General features: G+C 37.9%; 1 protein-coding gene across 6 annotated transcripts in view; it reads right to left on the bottom strand.

Moving 5' to 3' along the window:
• The window catches only part of LOC119478747 (unconventional myosin-XVIIIb-like), a 45,305-nt gene extending 27,051 nt beyond the window's left edge, over positions 1-18,254 (bottom strand). For 4 of the 6 annotated variants that reach the window (XM_037753693.1, XM_037753692.1, XM_037753695.1 and 1 more), the window contains exons 1-18: positions 18,108-18,254; positions 15,301-15,475; positions 13,217-13,360; positions 11,163-11,543; positions 10,900-10,963; positions 10,055-10,167; positions 9,805-9,972; positions 9,461-9,671; positions 8,770-8,912; positions 8,561-8,661; positions 8,284-8,347; positions 7,124-7,268; positions 5,501-5,671; positions 5,139-5,229; positions 3,330-3,522; positions 1,795-1,875; positions 661-781; positions 400-547 (exon numbers count right to left, since the gene is read on the bottom strand). In XM_037753693.1, the coding sequence (XP_037609621.1) occupies positions 400-547; positions 661-781; positions 1,795-1,875; positions 3,330-3,522; positions 5,139-5,229; positions 5,501-5,671; positions 7,124-7,268; positions 8,284-8,347; positions 8,561-8,661; positions 8,770-8,912; positions 9,461-9,671; positions 9,805-9,972; positions 10,055-10,167; positions 10,900-10,963; positions 11,163-11,543; positions 13,217-13,360; positions 15,301-15,339 (2,378 nt within the window). In that variant the 5' untranslated portion in view covers positions 15,340-15,475; positions 18,108-18,254. Of the gene's footprint in view, positions 1-399; positions 548-660; positions 782-1,794; positions 1,876-3,329; positions 3,523-5,138; positions 5,230-5,500; positions 5,672-7,123; positions 7,269-8,283; positions 8,348-8,560; positions 8,662-8,769; positions 8,913-9,460; positions 9,672-9,804; positions 9,973-10,054; positions 10,168-10,899; positions 10,964-11,162; positions 11,544-13,216; positions 13,361-15,296; positions 15,476-18,107 lie in introns of all 6 variants that reach the window. The other 2 variants (XM_037753696.1, XM_037753697.1) reach the window with 2 other exon arrangements.
• Positions 18,255-22,047: the final 3,793 nt, after the last annotated feature.

Genomic DNA, 22,047 nt, shown 5'->3' with positions numbered 1-22,047 from the left:
TGTGTACTGAGACTTGTAAATGTGTACTGAGAGTTGTAAATGTGTACTAATATTTTTAAATGTGTACTGAGATTTGTAAATGTGTACTAAGATTTGTAAATGTGTACTAAGATTTGTAAATGTGTACTAATATTTTTAAATGTGTACTGAGATTTGTAAATGTGTACTAAGATTTGTAAATGTGTACTAAGATTTGTAAATGTGTACTGAGATTTGTAAATGTGTACTGAGATTTGCAAATCTGATTGCACATTTACAGATTCTTGTACACATTCACACATCTGAGTACACAGTTATGGACTATATATATATATATATATATAGTCTATAAGATGTGTTCTGAGACATGACCTCCCTGTGTATCAGCGTTCAGCCTCCTGGACCTTTGACCAGACTCACATGGTGGAGTTCTGGAGCACACCGATGGCGTTCAGAGCTGACGGGTTGTTCTGGATCAGACCGAGCCATCCGGTCAGGTCGTAGCGGACCGGGTCGCTGCCCATCAGGTGGTTCACCTCACACTGCAGCGGCTGCTCGCACTGACGCACTGCATGGACACACATATCACAAGATTTTGAACACTTAATTAACACACTGTACATTCACACAAACACACACATTCACACACACACACACACACACTGGGAGGGCCGTTTATACCAGTGTTGCTGTAATACTGGCAGACTCTCTCCAGGGCGCTGTTCTCACTGGAGGCTGGTGTCACCATCTCCTCATCTAGAACCCATAACAGACCTCTGGGGTCTCCATCTGCCGCCCGGACCTTAAACACACACACACACACACACACACACGCACAATAAATATAATTACCACAAAAGAGGAAAATGAGCTTTTGCTATTCTTCAAGCATAAATTGTGCTAAAACTTTGACAATTTCTGGCTTTGCGGGGCAAGAAACAGTCCCTCGTTGTAAATAAATATAACATTTTTAAAAAGTGCATAAATAAATAAAATATAAATGCAAAATAAATCATTTTAAAAATTAATAAAAATAAATACATAAATAAATAAAAGGGAAATAAATATGTCAATAAATGTAGCCATTAATTAATTTATTAAAATATGACAAAAATTTATATTTCTGTTTTAATTTGCTTATTTATTTATTTATTTTTGTATTAATCCCCCCCCCCCCCTTTATATATATATTTATAAAGAAAAGAATACAGAAATAAATCATTTTGGGGAAATAAATAAGGAGTGAAATGCAAAGGGAAAATGGTCCAGAAATAAATTAAAAATAAATACATAAATACTTAAATAAATACATACATTTAAAAATCAATATAAAAAAATAATAAAAATAAATGCAAAAATATATGAACAGTAAATGCATAAATAAATAAAAGAAATAAATGCAAAAACAAATCAATTGAAAAAAATAAATGCATGAATAAATAAAAAGGAAAATTAAACAGAAGAGTAAATAAATAAGGGAATTAATACAAAGATAAATAAATAAAGAAGTTTACATACATAGTAACTTACGTTTAATGACATATATATTTATTTATCGAGTCATTTATTCATTTTTGATTTTGGCAGGTTACGTCCTTCAAACACCACAAGCTGCTGCTGATAAATTAAAGGTGACTCACATCAGCAAAATGTAATGCAGGCTGTCAGACTAGAAAGCTCCTCCAGAGACACATAACACAACTGTTTTCACAGGTTGAGCTCCTAATGACGAGTTTACTGACCTTTACGTATGACTCCTCATCCTCACGTTTATGTGTGTTTTACTGGAGGTGTAATAAAGTAGAAGTTGTGTACCTGCGGAGGCGGCTGGTCGATAGCAGACACCACCTCAGATGGACTGTTCTCTGGACACTCCACCTTCACAGGGACCTTCTCCTGGAACACACAACACAACACGTGTGGAGATGTATTATATATATACTGTATATATAAATTATAAAGAAACTAATAAATAAAATATCTCAAAATAAATGAAGTTTTCTCATCCGCAACTGTAGGATTTGGAAAATTAAAGTAACTATTGCTAGTATGGAACCCCAAAGGGGACACAAGCTAAAGAAATATTTATGGGGCGCACCAGGTTTGACTGAATTAATTTGATGAATAAAAAAATAAATGACTTGATAAATAAATATGTCATTAAATGTAGCAAAAATAATATTAAAAAATTAATGCCATTAATGAATAGATTAAATGTGACATAAATTGATATTTATTTTTTCTAATTTGCTTCTTCATTTATTTATCTTTGTATTAATTCCCTTATTTATTTACTCTTCTGTTTATTTATATTTTCAAATGTATTTATATATTTTTGCATTTATTTTTTATATATTCATGTATTGATGCATTTATAATTTATTTATTTTTGCATTTATTTTTTTAACTTATTTTATATTTATTTTTAAATGTGTGTATTTATTATTTATTATTTATTTTTGCACATATTTCTTTCACCTTTTTTTATTTATTTTTTTATTTTTTTATTTATTTATTTATGGACGATTTTCCCTTTGCATTGCACACCTTATTTATTTCCCCAAACTTATTTATTTATGTATTCTTTCTTTTTTTATAAATAAATGCATAAATAAATAAAACATTTGATCAATTAATTAATGGCTACATTTATTATTAATATTATTTTTGCTACATTTAATGACATATTTATTTATTTATTTTTGATTTTGGCAGGTTACGTCCTCCATACATCCTGTCTGAATGTCTGCACAGACACAAAAAAACATATTTTCAAGTTCACTTTGAATATGCCGTGTGACATGATGAGTTTTGGGCTTGAAGGAAAACGACTGCATTGTTCAGCAGCAGAATAAAGAAATGTGTTTTCACCCTTAAAACTCTTGTCTTGAGGGTTTGAAGCTGTCTGGCTTCTTGTGCGCACCAGAAACTTGGAACAAAAAGTTTTTAGTCTCCTCGAGGGCTCTGTAATCCGTTCACTGTCAGAAAGAGGAAAAGCTTTTGTACTTTTGGAGTACAAACTGTCACTGGGGAAGTAGCCCACATTTACAAGTACATTAAGACATGTCTTGGAAGATAAGGTACGTTTCCAGTTTGCTTTGTGCTGCCTTTTACTGACTGTATTGATTGATGTTAGTCACGTTGGATTGCATAAATGTTGTACTTTAAACTACTTTAAAGGTGAAACAAAAGGTCTCTTGGGACCAGGTATGTTGTGCTCCTGTAATAATACATATGAGACATTATTGCATTATTACCCAGTTTCTGAACTCGTCTGCAGAGCTGATACACATGAAATAACAAAAACATGTATTTTAAGCATAAATGAGCCAGTGAGTGGTGTGTGTTACCTGTGTGTATCTCTCCAGAGTGTGTCTGAAGGTGTGTGTGTGGTAGTGCTGCAGCAGCCGCTCCTGCAGGTAGTTGTGACACAGTTCAGACCAGCTGGCTGCTCGCTCCTCTGCCGAGTGTCTCGGGTTCCTGAGGCCCGGCGTATCCACCACCATCACCGAGGCCAACGTCAGCTGCTGACCGCTCAGAGCCCTGCTCACAAAACACACACACACACACGTGTATGTATGTTACACAGGAATGTGGATCTGATGCGTGTACACAGTATGGAGGATATGTCATTTTATTCACGTGACGCCGCCCCCTCAACATCACCGAGTGACAGAACAAAACAACAGGTGGCTGCTATGAGTCGGCTACTGGACGGAAAACAAGTTAATGTCGTCAAAGATCCACGTGACATATCGGACAGTCGGTGGTAATGTGGCCAGAGATGGAGCACGAGACCAAGAAAATGACCAGCAGTGGAAGACAAACTCACATCTTTTACTTAAAGGGACTATTTGTAACTTTCAGAAATGTCTTGTTAACAGCTTCACCTGTGTCCGTTAAGTCAACTAAAGTCAGCGTCCTGTTGCTGGCGCTTGTGCTCGCTCTACATAGACATGAAGGAGCATCGCTCAACACAGTGAGGAGACACACGTCAGCTAAAAGCACAATATCACTCTATATTTCAGCTGCTTGGCAGTAATGTTAGCTGACCAGATGAAGGTCTCTCCATGAATCAATGCTGATCCTAGTGTTGGCTTTTCCTGCCTCAGCCTCCCGACCGCGGCCGGAGGGAACGGGGGAGACGCCGGAGTTTTGGTCGGAGACGATAACGTTTCTCTCTGCGGAGCCCCGTCACTTCACAAGACACGGGAAACCTTTGTTGGTCTGGAGGAGCTGCAGCAGTTATTTCTGCACAAACGTCCACTGAACATTCACTAGATATTCTCAGAGCTAAACTAACTCTTCTGCAGTGTGGAGTGAGCAGCATGCACGTCTAGAGGTGGAGCGAGACAGCGAGAACGCGAGCGGTGTGTAGTGAAGGCAGGCAGAGGAGCAGAGACTCCGGCCACACGCGAGTGCGCATGGGATCCTGACCCGGTAGATTTATACCTGTAAAAATTAACAGTCCCTTTAACCGATAATATTACATAATTTATTTATTATTCATTAATATTAATCTGAATATGAACTAAAGTTGTCAAATAAATGTAGTGCAGTAAAAAATATTTGCCTCTGAAATGTAACGTGGGTTTTTCAGCGTCTGAACTCTGAAGTGAAAGAGTTACTGATTTACTGCATGAGATATTTTATATTGTCTGACAACAGAAACAGAAAAAATATGAAAATGACAGCAAGATTTTATTTCTTGTTTTGAAGGTTTTAAATGGGATGGCACCACCTGATCTAGCAGAACTCTTGCATCTTCATACTCCAGTTAGAGCACTGAGGTCGACCAATTAGATGCTTCTGTTCTGTCCCCAGAACTAGACTGAAAAACAGCAGCGACCGAGCCACTAATCTCTGGAGCAGCTGCTCAGACTACACGATCATCTAAGACCTGCTGAAGACACTCCTTTTCTCGTTAGCGTTTCATTGAGTTGAGCTTGACTTCATCTTCTTTTATGCTGCAACTCTTTTACTAGTATTATGTGCACATTATGCTTATTGTCTTTCCTCTGTTCTTATTGTGGTTTGCTTTGTGTTCATTTGTATTTTGTACCTGTTCTGCACTTTGGTCAACTGTAGTTGTTTTTAAATGTGCTAGGTGTTTAAAATGAGCTGTCTCAGTGTGGACGTAGTCTGAGATGCATCCATACCTGTTGATAAGTGAGACTATGGAGGTGAAGAGTTCTTCATAGAGTCCAGCAGCCATCCCGTCAACACACTGAGCAGCTGTCAGTCTGGGACCTGCACACACCACAATGAACACATGTTGGTTTGTTTATTCAGTGTGTGTTCAGTGTGTGTTCAGTGTGTGTTCAGTGTGTGTCTCAGTGTGTGTCTCAGTGTGTCTTCAGTGTGTGTCTCAGTGTGTGTCTCAGTGTGTCTCAGTGTGTCTTCAGTGTGTGTCTCAGTGTGTGTCTCAGTGTGTGTCTCAGTGTGTCTTCAGTGTGTGTCTCAGTGTGTGTCTCAGTGTGTCTCAGTGTGTCTTCAGTGTGTGTCTCAGTGTGTGTCTCACCGTCCTCTGACTCTGCAGCAGTGCTCCTCTCTCTGGTTCCCCCGGTGGCTCTCTGCAGCAGCTGGCGGAGGTGATGTTTGAAGACGGCGGTGTGCAGATCTTCTCCCTCACAGCCAAGGACACTGCTGGCCACCTGAGCGCTCTCGAAGTTCACAAACTGTCTCCTGCTCGCTGGAGACAGGAAGAGAGAGAACATACTGAGGAACAGTGGAGGAAGGAGTACTCTGAAGTACCACAGTGTGTTCCTGCTGGAGCTGCTCCAGGTGGAGCCACTTTAACTACTTTATATACTGTTAGATAGTTTAGTCCAGTGGAGATGATGAGATGATTAATAGGAGAGAAGAAGAAACTAAGATCTGATGCACTAATCTGTTTTCAGTTTTCTGACCTTTTCTCTAATCTTTATATTTTTGTAAAATATTAGAACATTTGATCTGTTGGAGCCTCAAACAGTTATTTAAATGAAACCATGTGAGAAGTTTAGAGGAGAAAAGATTCTTTGGTGGAACTGATGACGATTCAGAGACTAGGGATGGAACGAAATGTGTAAAGAAATGTATAAAGAAAAGCATTCAGAAATAAATAAGATTGGGGAAATAAATATGGGGAGAAATGCAAATGTAAATGTAAAAATTGTGCATAAATAAATAAATAAATAAATTCAAAAACAAATATAAAATAAATAAAAAATAAGTGCAAAAATAAATAAATAAATACAAAATAAAAGTTAAAAAAAAAACAATAATTAAAAAATAAATGCTAAAATAAATAAATATATTTTAAAATTAACAAAAATAAATACATGAATAAAGAAAAGCATACATAAATAAATAAGTTTGGGGAAATAAATAAGGGGAGAAATGCTAAGGAAAAGTTGTGCATAAATAAATACATTTTAAAAAAATATCAAATAAATAAAAAATAAGTGCAAAAATAAATAAATTAAAAATAAAAGTAAAAAAATGAATACATTAAAAATAAATGCTACAATAAATAAATATATTTTAAAATTAACAAAAATAAATACATGAATAAAGAAAAGCATACATAAATAAATAAGTTTGGGGAAATAAATAAGGGGAGAAATGCTAAGGATAAGTTGTGCATAAATAAATAAATACATTTAAAAACAAATATTAAATAAATAAAAAATAAGTGCAAAAATAAATAAATAAATAAAAAATAAAAGCAAAAATTAATGAATAGGTAAATACATTTAAAAATTAACAAAAATAAATACATGAATAAATAAAAGAAAGAATTAAATGGAAGAGTAAATAAATAAGGGAATTAATTAAGGAAGCAATTTTAAACAGAAATATAAATTAATTAATGGCTACATTCATTTTTAATATTATCTGTGCTACATTTAATGACATTCATTTATTTATCGAGTCATTTATTTATTTATTCATTTACTCTCATTCATTTTCATGAGGAAAAGCAATCAACTAAAACTTGGTGCAGGTTTTGTATCGCTGTCTTTGTGAGGACCAAATTTAAACCATCGTAGTGAGAACACTTCTGTACTGTGAGACCATTAGGTTATAGATGTTATCACAAGTACAGAAAGACAAATGTGTGTGAGTGATGATGATGATGATGATGATGAATCAGTGTTACCTTTACAGGCCCCGGCAGCTCCCAGATGGTAAATACCAGCCAGAACATGCCATATCGCCTTCTGCTCGCCGGCTGAGAAGCTCAGCGTTTCCATGGCAGTCAGCAGCTTGGTGAAGGCGACGGACGCACGCTGCTTCTCCTCAACCTAACGACAGACAGACAGACAGACAGACAGACAGACAGACAGGGATGGTCAGCCACTTAATAAGGTGGAAGAACAGCTGAGTCACATCTCATCTCCCATCACAGCCTCTGACTCTCTCTTCAGCATCTCTCTCTCTCTCCTCACATCATGATTTCACCTCTTCACAAAACCTCTTTTGGCTCAAATCTTTCTATTTTTACTCCCCCGGTGCTTCACCCTCCACATGAGCACCGCGGCCGCAGCAACGCCGTAAACACAGAAATGTTTCTGAACCTCACGCTGATATAAAAATGTGTTTTTAATGTAGCTCTCGCTGTGAAGAATCTCAACTGGAGTGTATTTCCCATCAGCAGAGGTGACATCATCACGTCTTTGTTTTGTAAATTAGAAGTTCTAAACTTTTGGTTTTGAGTCCTAAACGAGTCATGATAATGTGTTTTATATGGGGGCAATCTTTAGTGCTGCACTCTATAAAGGTTTTAGATTTATTTGAGGCAGATTAAAAGAATCATCGGGGTTATTTTTTAAATTTTCAGAGTGCCCCTTTAACCCTTGTGATGTGTTGAAACTGGCTCATTGTTTTGGCTCCTCATTGCTGCAGGATGTGTAAAATAATAAGAATTGCAAAATACTTACTTAATACAAATACTTCATTAATGTCATTTACACCTGTGATAGTTTAAGGTGAGTCTAATGATGCATTCAGACCAAGAGCAAGGGGAACTTTTCGTGCAGCGTGATTAACTACAAAGTCAATGCAAAGAGGTGAATAGACGTGATGGATGGCGTGGATGACGTTAACGTTAACACACGGGAGTTGAATATTTCAACTCGAGCAAGAAATTTGCGTGACGCTGTGTCGTGAAAGCCTCTCAGCGTTGAGATTGTCCTCCTGTCGTCCTGATGTTGTTGAATTAGAAATGGACTAATCTGACATAGTGACCATCGTAACCGTCAAACATATCCTGTAGTCTAATCCCGGCATAAGGCGACTCTGCTGCAGTACAGTACGTACCTTGGTGGGATGAACAATCCCAAAAGAGTTGGACTCAGGAAGTTGGTGAAGCTGCAGGTCTGTCCTAATGAAGAACATATTAAGAACATGGAGAACTGTGAGGAAGTAGTACACATTGATAAGTTTAGTCAAAACACCACAAACACAAATCTGTAACATATATACTGTATATGACTGAGATTACCAGAGGAGGAAGAAGTATTCAGATCCTTTACTAAAGTAAAAGTACCAATACAACAATGTAAAACTACACTAGTGCGTAGATCTAGTTAGTTACCTCATCTCTGTGCTGACTCCTGCCAGCATCTGAGAGAAGACCAGGAAGTTACTCTCTCCTGGAGTTCTCTGACACACTTTCCATTTGTCCAACATCATCGTCTGACGGAGACGAACAGAAGAAGACGTTAGTGTTCAATGTTTAAATGTTTGACTCTGTTAAATATGTGTGTGTGTGTGTGTGTGTGTGTGTGTGTGTGTGTTGCGTACCTGTAGGTGTCCAGCAGCCGTCTGTCCAGCATGGTTGAAGTCCAGAGAGAAGACCATGGCGAATCGAGACGAGGCGTCGCTGTGCGGCGAGCTCACGCAGCCAAAAGACCTCAGGATGGTGAACATGGCCTGAACGCGCTCCACTGGTGACGGGGAAAAGAAGCAAAGTACGGATATAAAACATCATCCTTCCATGAACGGAGGACTGAATGGATCTGCTGAGCACCGGCCCAGGGGCCCAAAGTATCAGGGGCCCCCCTGGCCTTTATATACAAAATGTTACTTAAATGAAATGACCAAAAAGAGACACAAAACGACTACAAAGAGACACAAAACGACTACAAAGAGACACAAAACGACTACAAAGAGACACAAAACGACTACAAAGAGACACAAAGTGACCACAAAGACATGCAAAGCAACTGCAAAAAGACACAAATTGACTACAAGGAGACACAAAACGACTATAAAGAGACACCAAACGACTACAAAGAGACACAAAACAACTACAAAAGAGACGCAAAGCAACTACAAAGAGACAGAAAATGACTACAAAGACACACAAAATGACCCAAAGAGGCAGAACCACCACAAAGTGTTGAAAGCCGGCGGGGCCTTTTGTACTGTTTGTCCGGGGGGACCTCATGGACTCATAATCGTCCTGTGGTCCGTCTCCAGCTGCCGGACTCACCGCTGATCTTCTCCCCGGTTGTGCCGGCCAGTTTGAGGAGACCCATGGTGAAGGCCTGGCATGCGGTGGTCTTGCCCGTCCCGCTGCGTCCCACCGCGCACACGCTGTGGTCTCTCCTGGTCCCCACCATGGACACGTACACCCGTTTGACCAGAGCAGACAGAGCAGGGGGAGCGTCCCACGCCGAGTCCCCTCGCCGAGACTTTGGAGTCTGAAGAAGAAGAAGAAGAAGAAGAAGAAGAAGAAGAAGATGATGACTTGTCTTGTTTCAACATACGGACGATCATTTCTAGAAAAGCCGGTGTGATGTGTGAGTGATTGATCCACCATGTCTGTGACCTCACCTTGCTGTGAGCCTGTAACGGAGGCCAGAAGTTCACCAGGTTGGGTCCGGCGTGCGTGAGCGGCATGTTGGCTTTAGCTCGGCTGGTCAGATTGTGCAGAACTCCACATTCGTTGACGCTCTGGAGGTCGCTCAGATCCTCACACAGGTCCAGCTCTGAGGGGTTACACTGTGGAGGAGAGACGCTGTCAGTCCGTTAAAGTGTTAACAGACAGACAGGAAGACACTCAGAAGGGAAAGACCGGAGCTACCTTCTCTATCTCGTGCTCTGTGACATCGTGCAGCGACCTGTCTGTTTGCAGGCGGACCCTCACTCGGCCTTCTGGGAGTTCAGGTGTGCCTTCGTCTGGCTTCAGCTGAGTGGCTGAAACGAGAATCAGGTCATTTACTGAGGTAAAAGTACTAATACAACACTGTAAAAATACTCCGCTGCAAGTTAAAGTAATGCATTCATAATCCTAATTAGGTAAACATACAGAAGGATTATCAGTAAAATGTACTTAAAGTATCAGTAGTAAGAGTACTCGTTGTGCAGTAATATTTCCCTCTAGTAGTGGAGTAGAAGTATAAAGTATCATGTAAATGTAAGTACTCGTCTGGCTGTGTGCTCTCATCTTTTCCTGTGTAATTCTCTGATCCCTGCATGGTAACGGTCAGGGGTCAGAGGTCAGAGGTCAGAGGTGAATGTGTAATGGGATTATCCGAGCAGTGAGTAGCTGGATGGATGTGAGGATGAACGGAGCAGATGGATGTGGATCAGCATATTGACTCTGATACTGTAACATGAGATGAAGGTAATATCACAGGCTGACAGATTACTACAGATTGAGAGTGGATTAGCAGAGGACGCCGCTAATCCACACACATTATGTCCTAAATGAGAGACACTGTCTCCGAGCACGGATCTCCTTTCTTTAAATCAATTAATATGGAAATGAATTTCTGTTTTTATACATCAGACCGGCAATACGTTGACATACAGTTGTTAGTTTAACCAACATGGTGAGAATACCTCAGCAGTAATCAGTGCTTTATGTTCATTTGAGATGGATTTTAAAGGTCTTTAAATGTGTGTGTGGTTGTTTTAATGACTCACCGAGGGTGAAACCATCCTTGTGGACGAACCACACCGTTCCAGCTTCATACCAAACATCTCTCACCTGAAGGAGAAACGAGGGAACAATAGAGGAAACCTGTGAAATATGAATATAGAGGACGGTCTATGCGGTGTTGTTGGTAATAATGTTGATGGTATAAAGTATAATTATACACACTGCTCCTTTAAATGATGCTTTAAAGTGTCTAAATGAACATGTTATTAATGACTGAGTGATAAAGTGTGTAATGATGCAGGCGTACCTCTCTCCTCTCCGTTACCGTGGTGTCTGCCTGCCTTCCCTCCGGCTCCATCCTCTCCTCCATCCCCTCCTCCTTCCTCTCCACCTGCTGCACCTCCTCTATCCTCTCCTCCTCTTGCACCTTCTTCTTCTTGCTCCTCTCCAACGACCTCATGTCCGGTTGTTGCTGCTGCTGCTGCTTCAGTGGTACCGGCGTTACTTCCTGTTTGGTTTCCTGCTTGTTGCCGGGTTCAGGAGAGAAGATTTGCCTCTGAGACGAGGACGAGGACCGGCTGTTCTGGATGAGCTGCTCGGCCCGGAGAGCCATCTCCGCCTCCAGGATCGGAGGAGTCTGGTCCGGGAGGAGGAACTGTTGCACCAGGTTGTCGCTCAGTTTGCTCGGCTGCAGGAGAGAAAAAAAAAAGTAATTTTAAAGTCAACATTTGAGGAAATACATTTATTTGTTTTCTTACCGAGAGTTATACGAGAAGATTGACACCACTCTGACGTCTGTACGGTCAATATGAAGCCCATCAATCTGTGTTTCCCCTCACCTTAAAGGAGTAGTTCACCCAAAAACAATATAAACTGTACATAGTATTCACCTCCCGAGGCTCTCTATGGTCCCACAGAACGTTTTCTATCAAACGGTGTTAAGGAGAGCAGAGCGCACGAAAAATGAAAGCATTTAAGTGCAACAGACTTCGACGGAGGCCGAACAAAATACAGCAAAAGGTTATAAAACGTCTTTCTGAAAGCGTTTTGCAGCATTATCCAAGTGTCTTGTAAACATTTGGGGATCATGGAAATCTAATCTATTTCACTAAACAAAACAGTTTCCCGTTAATGAGTTGTGCACATCATGCATGCTGCAGAGGAAGTTTCAGAACGTTTTTGGGATGTTTTATAACCTTTTTTTGCTGTCGTATTAATCCACAGAGAAATACACACAGCCCGTATTCACAAACTCTGCCTTTGAAACAAGCCGTCAGGATTTCTGTCCATTTGTGATGTCACAAATATACAGTATATAGACCGTAGCGTGCTACAGGAAGGAGTCCGAAAACCCAGAAATGTTCCCTCGTCTGGAAGTCAATGGTTTCTAGTTAGATGTCTGAAATAAAGTCTGTGGTTAACACATGTTGAAGAGATTTTAATGTTTAGTTCTGCCATATAAAATACGTCAGTAAACGCCCCACACATCTGTAACTAACGTTAGCATTTTAACATCAGCAAAGTGTGTGAACTTAATGTAAACATTAAAAACGTTAGTTAAAGGGACTGTTTGTAACTTTTTAAGCGTATAAATCTACCGGGTCAGGATCCCATGCCTGCTCGCCTGTGGCCGGAGTCTCAGCTCCTCTGCCTGCTCGCCTTCACTCACACAGCTCCACCTCTCCCGTGCATGCTGCTCACTCCACACTGCAGAAGAGTTAGTTTAGCTCTGAGAATATCTAGTGAATGTTCAGTGGACGTTTGTGCAGAAATAACTGCTGCAGCTCCTCCAGACCAACAGAGGTTTCCCGTGTCTTGTGAAGTGACGGGGCTCCGCAGAGAGAAACGTTATCGTCTCCGACCAAAACTCCGGCGTCTCCCCCGTTCCCTCCGGCCGCGGTCGGGAGGCTGAGGCAGGAAAAGCCAACACTAGGATCAGCATTGATTCATGGAGAGACCTTGGTCTGGTCAGCTAACATTACTGCCAAGCAGCTGAAATATAGAGTGATATTGTGCTTTTAGCTGACGTGTGTCTCCTCACTGTGTTGAGCGATGCTCCTTCAGGTATATTTAGAGCGAGCAAGCGCGAGCAACAGGACGCTGACTTTAGTTGACTTAACGGACACAGGTGAAGCTGTTAACAAGCATTTCTGAAAGTTACAAACGGTCCCTTTAACACTATTTAACACTTTTAAATCTGTTGAAGTAAAGAAGAACAGAAAGGCCACCTCATACCTGATGTAATAGATATAATTAAGTGTTACTTAGTGAGCTTTAGAGGTGCTGGTGGTTCTATTCAGCAGACATGAGAGAGGCATCAACCTTCTCATCCCAACACGTTGAACTGTGAAACCTGCTCACCTGTTTCTCGTCTTTGGCCTCGGGCTCTTTCTGTTTGGTCTCCTTCTCCGAGTCTCTGACCAGCTGTTTGAGGAAGCCGCCCGGCAGAGCTGACAGAGGTGGAGGAGGTTCGGCGGCGGCCACCGGCGTCTTCTCCTCCTTTATCTGTACGGTTTGATTTGATGGTCAAACAGAGCAGGTAGAAAGAGACACACAGTCATTGTGTGATGTGGATAAATAGAGTACATTATACTGCATGCTGAGATGAGTATCTAACAGAATCACTGAAAGTACACATGCAGCTTTTTCTCTTTGCTCACATGCACATCACATTAAAGGTTCGTCCACAACTTGTTGTTCAGAATTTGAACTGTTTGCACGTGAAAAAATACATAAAGAGAAGCATGTCATTCATTCAAACAAATAAATAAAATAAATAAAATAAATAAGATAAATAAAATAAATAAAATAAATAAAATAAAATAAATAAATAAACAAATAAATAAATAAATAAATAAATAAATAAATAAATAAATAAATAAATAAAAAAAGCTGGTGGGCGCCCTTCTTTATTTTGTGATTTATAAAAGGATATTGTCCATCGGCAGGCGTATGCACTGTTTTATAAATCTGTTGTTTTTTTTGGGCGTACGCAAACATTAAGTTGTGGATCCTACGCACAGTTTTCTAAATGAGACCCGTGGTCACCTCAGACACTATCAGTGATCACCATCTTCTACAGTCAGATCCACTCGTCTTCAGCTGTAATCTCCTGAACCTTTCAGTCGTGTATAAGTCATAATTTAATATAAAGTTTTCCAGCTCGGTGGGTAAATATGAGTCGGCGGCCGTGACGAGCATCACGAGGGACCCAGAAGTGTCAAACAGAGACGAGTCCAGAGGCCTGACATTTAATTAATAGGTATCACCTGCTGACACATGAGGGAATATCAGAAAGGTCAGGACAGCTGTTTCACATTCACATCTGACAGGCTGCAGGACGGAGTCAGGACGGAGTCAGGTCCGACGACGGGACGAACCACAGGAGTAATAATTACTATAGAATATAATCTCATCATAATAACAGAGGTGGAACGGAACATCAAAGCTACTCGTACTTTACTGGAGGATTTACATTTTATGATACTTTATACTTCTACTCCACTACATTTATCTTTAGTTACTTTTCAGATTACAGCTTTTTTAACCCCTTCCTGTCCAGATGAATCATCTCAGGACCCCTCAGATTGATCTGGTGACCCTTTAGAGGGGCCTGACCCCTAGGTTGGGAACCACTGGACTAAACAACTGCTTCACTATTTAACTATCTAATAATGTCACATAGAATCAAACATCAGTTACTGACCAATGAGTACTTTTACTACTGATACTTTAAGTACATTTACTGCACAATGAGTACTTTTACTTTAAGTACTTCAAGTACATTTTACTGCACAATGAGTACTTTTACTGATGATACTTTTGTACGTAAGTGGAGTTTGAATGCAGGACTTGTATTTTTGACATTGTTGTACTGGTTCTTGTACTTCTGTAAAGGATCTAAATACTTCTTAAAGCATTGTCTACGTTATTTTGATAGTTTAAGTACAGTTTGCTTACATTTTATTACTTTGAATGCCCTTGTATTGGGAGTATTTCTACATTGTTGTATTGTAGTAAAGGATTTGAGTACTTCTTCCATCCCTGAGTGTAACGCAGTAAAAGCACAATATTTCCCTGAAAGTCGTACCTCGTATTCGTCCTTGTAAAAATTTACTTTTCTCATTGACTGTACCAAAGTATTGGACATTAAATATCAGATATCAGCTCCTCCTGTCAGCTTCCTGCCACAGATGTCGGTGACAGCATGCAGCTTTAAAAAGCTCAAAGTCACTAAACACTAAACATGCAGGATGACTAACACAGCCATCACAGCAGCAGGCCGGCTTCACAGTGACGAGCCGTGATGGTGATTCAGGGTTAGAACGGAGGGTCCACTCACCATGCAATCAATGCACAACACACACACACACACACACACACACATGCAGTCAATTATATATTAGATGTTCAATTAACGCGCCATGCAGTAACTCTGCACCTCCCTTCTGCTCCCACAGTTTTAAGCGTGAAGACAGCGCCATGGCTTCAACAGAGAGAGGAGGTGGGAGGCGGGTTCAGGGGTGATGGGTGGGGGGGGCGGGGGTCACGACCAGATGTGATGTCAGAGTGGCGGTGGTGGTGGCGGTGTGTGTGTGTGCGCAGAGAAAGACAAACAACCTGACAAAGAGGGGAGAGACAGTTGAAAGCTTCAGCCGCTGTGAGGAAGATGAAAAGTGTCAAAAGAAACAAACCTCCCTCCCTTCAGATTAAATCAGACGTTATCACACAAACACATTCTTCCATCACGGAGATGTTTCACAGCCACTTTGTGTCCACCGAGGCGTCATTATTCTTTAAGAAACCGTCTCCTCATCCTAGAGACACTTCACACCTTCTTTGTTTTTCATTTTGATGCCATCAATCACACTTTTATCAGCTTTTACAACCTGCTTTTAGAAGCCACAGTCCTGACAAAATGAAGATCTTTAAAACACTTAGGGGTGGGAGGGAATATCGATTCACCTATGTATCACGATTTATTAACGATTTTGAAATAGATATTTTAATGCCAGAATCGATATATTTGCTTCCTTTGAGTCTATATGGAGGTAGAAGGAAGTTGCCGCTTTTATTTTTCAGTTTAGAAATTATAAATAAATACCCCCAAAAATAAAATTATACAAATTACATACAAAAAAATCGGTGATTAATAAAATAAAAATAAAATATAATAAAATTATACAAATTACATACAATAAAATAAGTGATTATTAAAATAATAATAAAATTATACAAATTAAATACTATAAAATCGGTGATTAATAAAATAAAAATAAAATATAATAAAATTCTACAAATTAAACAAAAATAAAATAAGTGATTAATAAATAATACAATTATACTAATGTTTTAATGCCAGAATCGATATATCTGCTTCATCTGAGTCTATCTGGAGGTAGAAGGAAGTTACCGCTTTTATTGTGGTAGTCTGAGTAACTTGACGTCATATCTGTTCCGTATCCGTCAACCAAAACAAACCTCAGAGAGTATAAACCGTTGGAGGGTCAGCGTGGATACGACCTGCACCCTCACATGTTAAATCCAACGTGGTAAACACTACACATCCAGTAAAGGATGGAAACACTTTGGGTCTTTAGGATGTCTCTTATGGAGGACGGAACCTGCCAAAATAATAAATAAATAAATAAATGACACGATAAATAAATAAATAAATAAATAAATAAATATGTCATTAAATGTAGAACAAATAATATTAAAAATAAATGTAGCCATTATTTAATTGATAAAATTTGACATAAATTGATATTTTAGTTTTAATTTTAAAAAAAATTTATTTATCTTTGTAATAATTCCCTTATTTATTTACGCTTCTGTTTAATTTTCCCTTTTATTTATTTCTAATTGTATTTTTTTTTGCATTTATTTTTTATTTATTCATTTATATTTCTTTTTTATTTACTTTATATTTCTTTTTAAAAGTATGTATTTATTTATGTATTTCTGCACGATTTTCCGTTTGCATTTCACCCCTTATTTATTTCCCCAAACTTCTTTAGTATTTCCTTTTATAATCGTAATATAACTTATTATTTTTAATGGCGCTTCACAGCAAAAAGCATTTCACACGATTGTACTTGTATAACCGGCGTGACAATAAACATCTTGAATCTTTACTTTATACATTTTTACACATTTCGTTCCGTCCTAAATGTAGCCATTAATTAATTTATAAAATGTGACATATATGTAAATTGATGTTTCTGTTTTAATTTGCTTCTTTATTTATTTATATTTGTATTAATTCCCTTATCTATTTACTCTTCTGTGTACCCTTTTATTTATTTTTATTTGAATTTATTTTTGCATTTATTTTTTATGTATTCATTTATTTTTTTATATCTTTTTTATTTCCTTTATATTTATTTTTAAATGTATGTATTTATGCATTATTTATTTATTTTATGCACAATTTTCCATTTGAATTTCACCCCTTATTTTTTCCCCCAAACTTATTTATTCTTTTCTTTATACATTTAATTTTTTTTTACACATTTGGTTCCGTCCTCCATCTCCGTCTCTGAGTCGTCATCAGTTCCACCAAAGAAACTTTTCACTTCTAAACTTCACATGGTTTCATTTAAATAATCATTTGAGTCTCAGAGAATTAAAATTATCAAATATTTAAGAGAAAAAGTCAGAAAACTGAAGACAGATTAGTGCATCAGAACTTAGTATCCGTCTCATTTCGGTGTTCCTCACTCCAAACCTCAAGTCTGGTTTTAAACTGCATTTAAGAATCTGGGTCACACAAACCGTCGTCCCACATATCGGCTATAGATCACATATAGGAGACAGGTTGTGTTGATCCCTGTAAACAACTCCACCGCTAGTTTCCACAGCACGAGGCACCGTGCCAATCAGGACAACAGCAGCACAAACACTCTCTCTTTCTATGATTCAGATGACGTCTTCCTCAACAGCTCCTGACTGAGCTTGTTTTTAGACCCTACACATGAACGGACACATTTATGACTCCATGAGGAGTCTCTAGAAACGTCCTCCTAATGAGCCACCAGAGACAGAAACAATAAAAAACCATTAAAAGCAGCGTTCCAGCGACTGGAGTCTGAAGTCAGATCACAGATCTCACTCCGGCTTCTAGTGTCACACAAGGCCCCCCCGTCAGCAGGCCTCCGTCTCTCTCAGCTCTACAAATAAAAAGCTCATTACGTCTAATCGTCTGTGGACGCCGGACGGTAACCGACACACTGAACACACAGCGGCATACCTTCGGAAAGTCGGCTAAAAGATCCAAGATGGTTAACGACAAATCCTGAGAGTCCCGCTGTCACACAAACACCACCACGGACACACACTGACACACTGCAGGACACACTGCAGGACACACTGGGACGCAGTCAGAAATAGAGTTGGGGGGTCTGCAGCCAATCCCACACGGTGATAAGCAACAGACGACGCCGCTATAAATACCATGCAGGCAGAGGACGGGGTGGGAGGACGGGGGACGGGGGACGGGGACACGACCCTGTTTGGTGAACTGTCTCACACCAAATGACTCGATTCATTCAATCCAGAACTGAACTAGTTTGTAAAACATCATCATCAACCTTTAAGGTTTGTTTTCTGGATATGTATGAATGTAAACGGGGAGGGGGGGGTGATAGAGGACGCCGGCTGTTCATGTGCAGATCTGCACCGCATCAGCTGTCCGGTTTGATTGACAGCTCCAGCTGAGGAGGAGGAGGAGGAGGAGGAGGAAGAGGAGGAAGGGAACCCTAGAAACACATGTTTATACACACAAACCATTTGCATCATTTTAACCCTCTGAGACCAACAATAGACCCGTTTGGTGTAAGTTTGGAGCGTTATTTAACCTCCTTTGCGACAAGCTAGAATGACATGGTTGGTACCGACGGAGGTTTTCTAGTTTCATATGATGTCAGTATCTTCACTCCAGCTAAAAATTGCGTTAATGTGTTAAAGAAATTTGTGACATTAAAACTAATTTGCGTTAATGCCTAATTAAAATACTCCATTACAAGGAAAAATCTTGAAAAAATGTACTTTAAAGCTGCAGTAGGCAGAATATTTTGGCATCATTGGGCAGACATCCCATAATAACCTTTCAGCATATTGTAATTCAAGTGTTCTGAGAGATAACTAGACTTCTGCTCCTCCTCATGGCTCTGTTTTCAGACTTTAGAACATCTAGCCCGTGACGGGAGACTTTGACCAATCACAGGTCATTTCATTGAGAGAGCGTTCCTATTGGCTGTGCTCCGGTCATGTGACCACACTGTAAAAAAAAAAAAGTGTAAAATAACATAATTTTTCCAGCAGCAGGGGCGCCAGAAAATGTCTGTTAAAAAACGGAAAAATCCTGTCCGTTAATTAACATAAATAAACTGTAAAAAAAACAAAAACAGTAATTATCTTTATATAATTAGCCTTTACTACTGTAATATTACAAGAAATATATTTTTTTTAACATATATTTATTGTTAGAATAGTCATACACCGTAAATCTAAGACCATTTACATATAAATCACAAATGAAACATGTCATTTTACTTTGCAAAAAAAATCTGTATTTTTACAAGAAATATTTTTAGAATTCCATGAAATCCTTTTCTTCTAACATAAATTAATTGTTAAAATAGAGTCATAAACCTCTAAAAAACAGAATAATTATCTTTAAAAATGATCAAGAAAAGCTTAAATACAGATAATTACGATTGTGATTACAAAAAATACTGTAAATCTAAGACCATTTACATAATAAATCACAAATGAAACATGTCATTTTACATTTTATTTCCGTCATTTTGAAATACAGACAAAAAAATTAAAATTTCTTGAAAAAAACTGTAGAAAAAATGTTTTTTTTACAGTGCAGAACTTGGCGTTCCTTCACCAGATTTCACAATGGCGGCGGCGTCACAAACTTTCTCATTTTCCTAACTGTGCAATACAAGATGATTCTGAGAACGTGTGAGGAGAGAAATAGGCATTAACGTAACAGAATATTGATTCATATTTGATCAGCGCTGCCTAGTTTGACTGTTTGGTCGGAGTTCAGAGTGATTGACAGCCGGCTCTCATAGACGGCAGCTGGACAGCAGACCTCAGATCAGCTCTGACTGCTTGTTTTCCTCCGGTCTGTGAAATCTTGCAGATGCCGTTAGGAGCACCGGAGGACACAGAGGAACATGATGTTTTTCAGGTTACCTGTTTCATGCACTACTGTCATGATATAGCGGCCGTTTTATAAAAATAACTTTATATCTCGTTTATTATCTTGTTCATTTTGACAGCGCTAATAAAAATACTCCACCACACGTAAACATCCTGAATTTATAATGATAATGTTACTTCAAAAAAGCGTAAAAGTACAGAAGTATTATCAACAAAATGTACTTTAAATATCAAAAGTAGAAGTACTCATTATGCAGAATGGCTCCTTTCACAGTATTATTATAGAATATTATTATCACCAATAAGTACACAGAGTATTTTAATGTCTATGAACGAGAAGCCAACTTTGTGTACTACTGGGTAGAATACTGTGTCATATCATAGTACATATATATATATATATATATATATGTATATACATATGTATATATATATATACATATGTATATACATATATATATTTACATATGTATATATCTATGTTATATATTGCACATCTTAATGCAAATATGTGTACATATTTCTTTTATTCTCATTTTTAAATGTATTACTTATATATCTTTACATATATTGTGTTGTAACGTTATGTACATAATTGATATGTTACTCCGTTATTTCTATTTTCTTACATTTCATTATGTTTATATGAGAGCAACTGTCATAAATACATAATAAAGTATTTCTGATTAACAGTAAGCATGTTTTGTTCTGTAAAAAGTAACTAGTAAGTGTAAAAGTGTCAATAAATGTAGTGAAGTAGAAGTATAAATACTCAAGTAAAGTACAAGTTCCTCACAATTCTAAGTTATAAGATGAAGAATCAGGAGTTCACAGAGCAGTCTGATCTTTAAGTGTTGATTTAGCATTAAATAAAAAAAGTATATCATATACTGTAATTCTCCTTTTACTCACAGGACGGAGGTTTTGTTCTCCACCTCTGGATGTTGGCTGGTGATGAAAGCTTTGAAGAGCAGCTCCTTGTTGCACATCTGGAAACATCTGGTATATATATATATATATATATATATATATATATATATATGGTCTTTTTTTAGGGGGGTCCTGAACACATTAATGCATCAATAACTATAATACAATAAAATAATATTATTCTGCATTATGTGTACTTTAAGTCATTTTCCAGGAGGAGCTGGTGTCTAATAGATATCATAATATCTCCTACCTGTAATTACGTTTTAAATATCCATAATAGCATTTCTGGGAGAATATAATATAATAAATGTTTGGGCCTCGTCTAAGACCAAGCTTGTATTTTGTATTAGTAATCTAAATGTGTAAAGTAACTAAAGCTGTCAGATAAAAGTAGTGGAGTAAAAAGTACAATATTTACCTCTAAGATGTAGAGTAGAAGTATACGATAGCAGAAAATACTCAAGTAAAGTACAAGTACATATCAATATTTAGCACACCTGATCCGTATTCTTCCTTCAAGGGCAAAAAGTATTAAACATCAAAAATATACTTAAAGTACCAAAAGTAAAAGTACTCATTATGCAGAATAATATTATATTATTGTATGTTGGCCCTAAAATATCGGTTATTGTTATTCAGTGGAGGGAAGTACTTAAGTTAATTTACTTAAGTACTATATTAAGTACAATTTTGCATTTAAATATTTCTATTTTTCTACTTCTACTCCACCTCACTGAGAGGTAAACTTAATATACAATTATTAATATACAATAAAAATTATTATTAATTTTACAATAATATACAATAATTATTAATATACAATCAAATATACAATAAAATCAACTAATACATGATGATGTATTATTATAGATTATAGTAATAATAATACAATAATGTAATATTATTCTGCATAATGAGTACTTTTGGAACTTAAAGTATATTTTATGTTAAAGCATAAAACTAAAGTGTCAACAACTTGTCAAAGAATATTTTCATATAAATAAATGTTAAAGTGACATTATGAGTGAAATATTGTCTGATTTGAGATATATAAAAAGTAAATCAAACGTGACAGGAAG

The sequence above is a fragment of the Sebastes umbrosus genome, chromosome 19 (assembly GCF_015220745.1).
Source record: "Sebastes umbrosus isolate fSebUmb1 chromosome 19, fSebUmb1.pri, whole genome shotgun sequence".
Classification (NCBI taxonomy): Eukaryota; Metazoa; Chordata; class Actinopteri; order Perciformes; family Sebastidae; genus Sebastes; species Sebastes umbrosus.
This window is presented reverse-complemented; position numbering and strand designations above follow the sequence as displayed.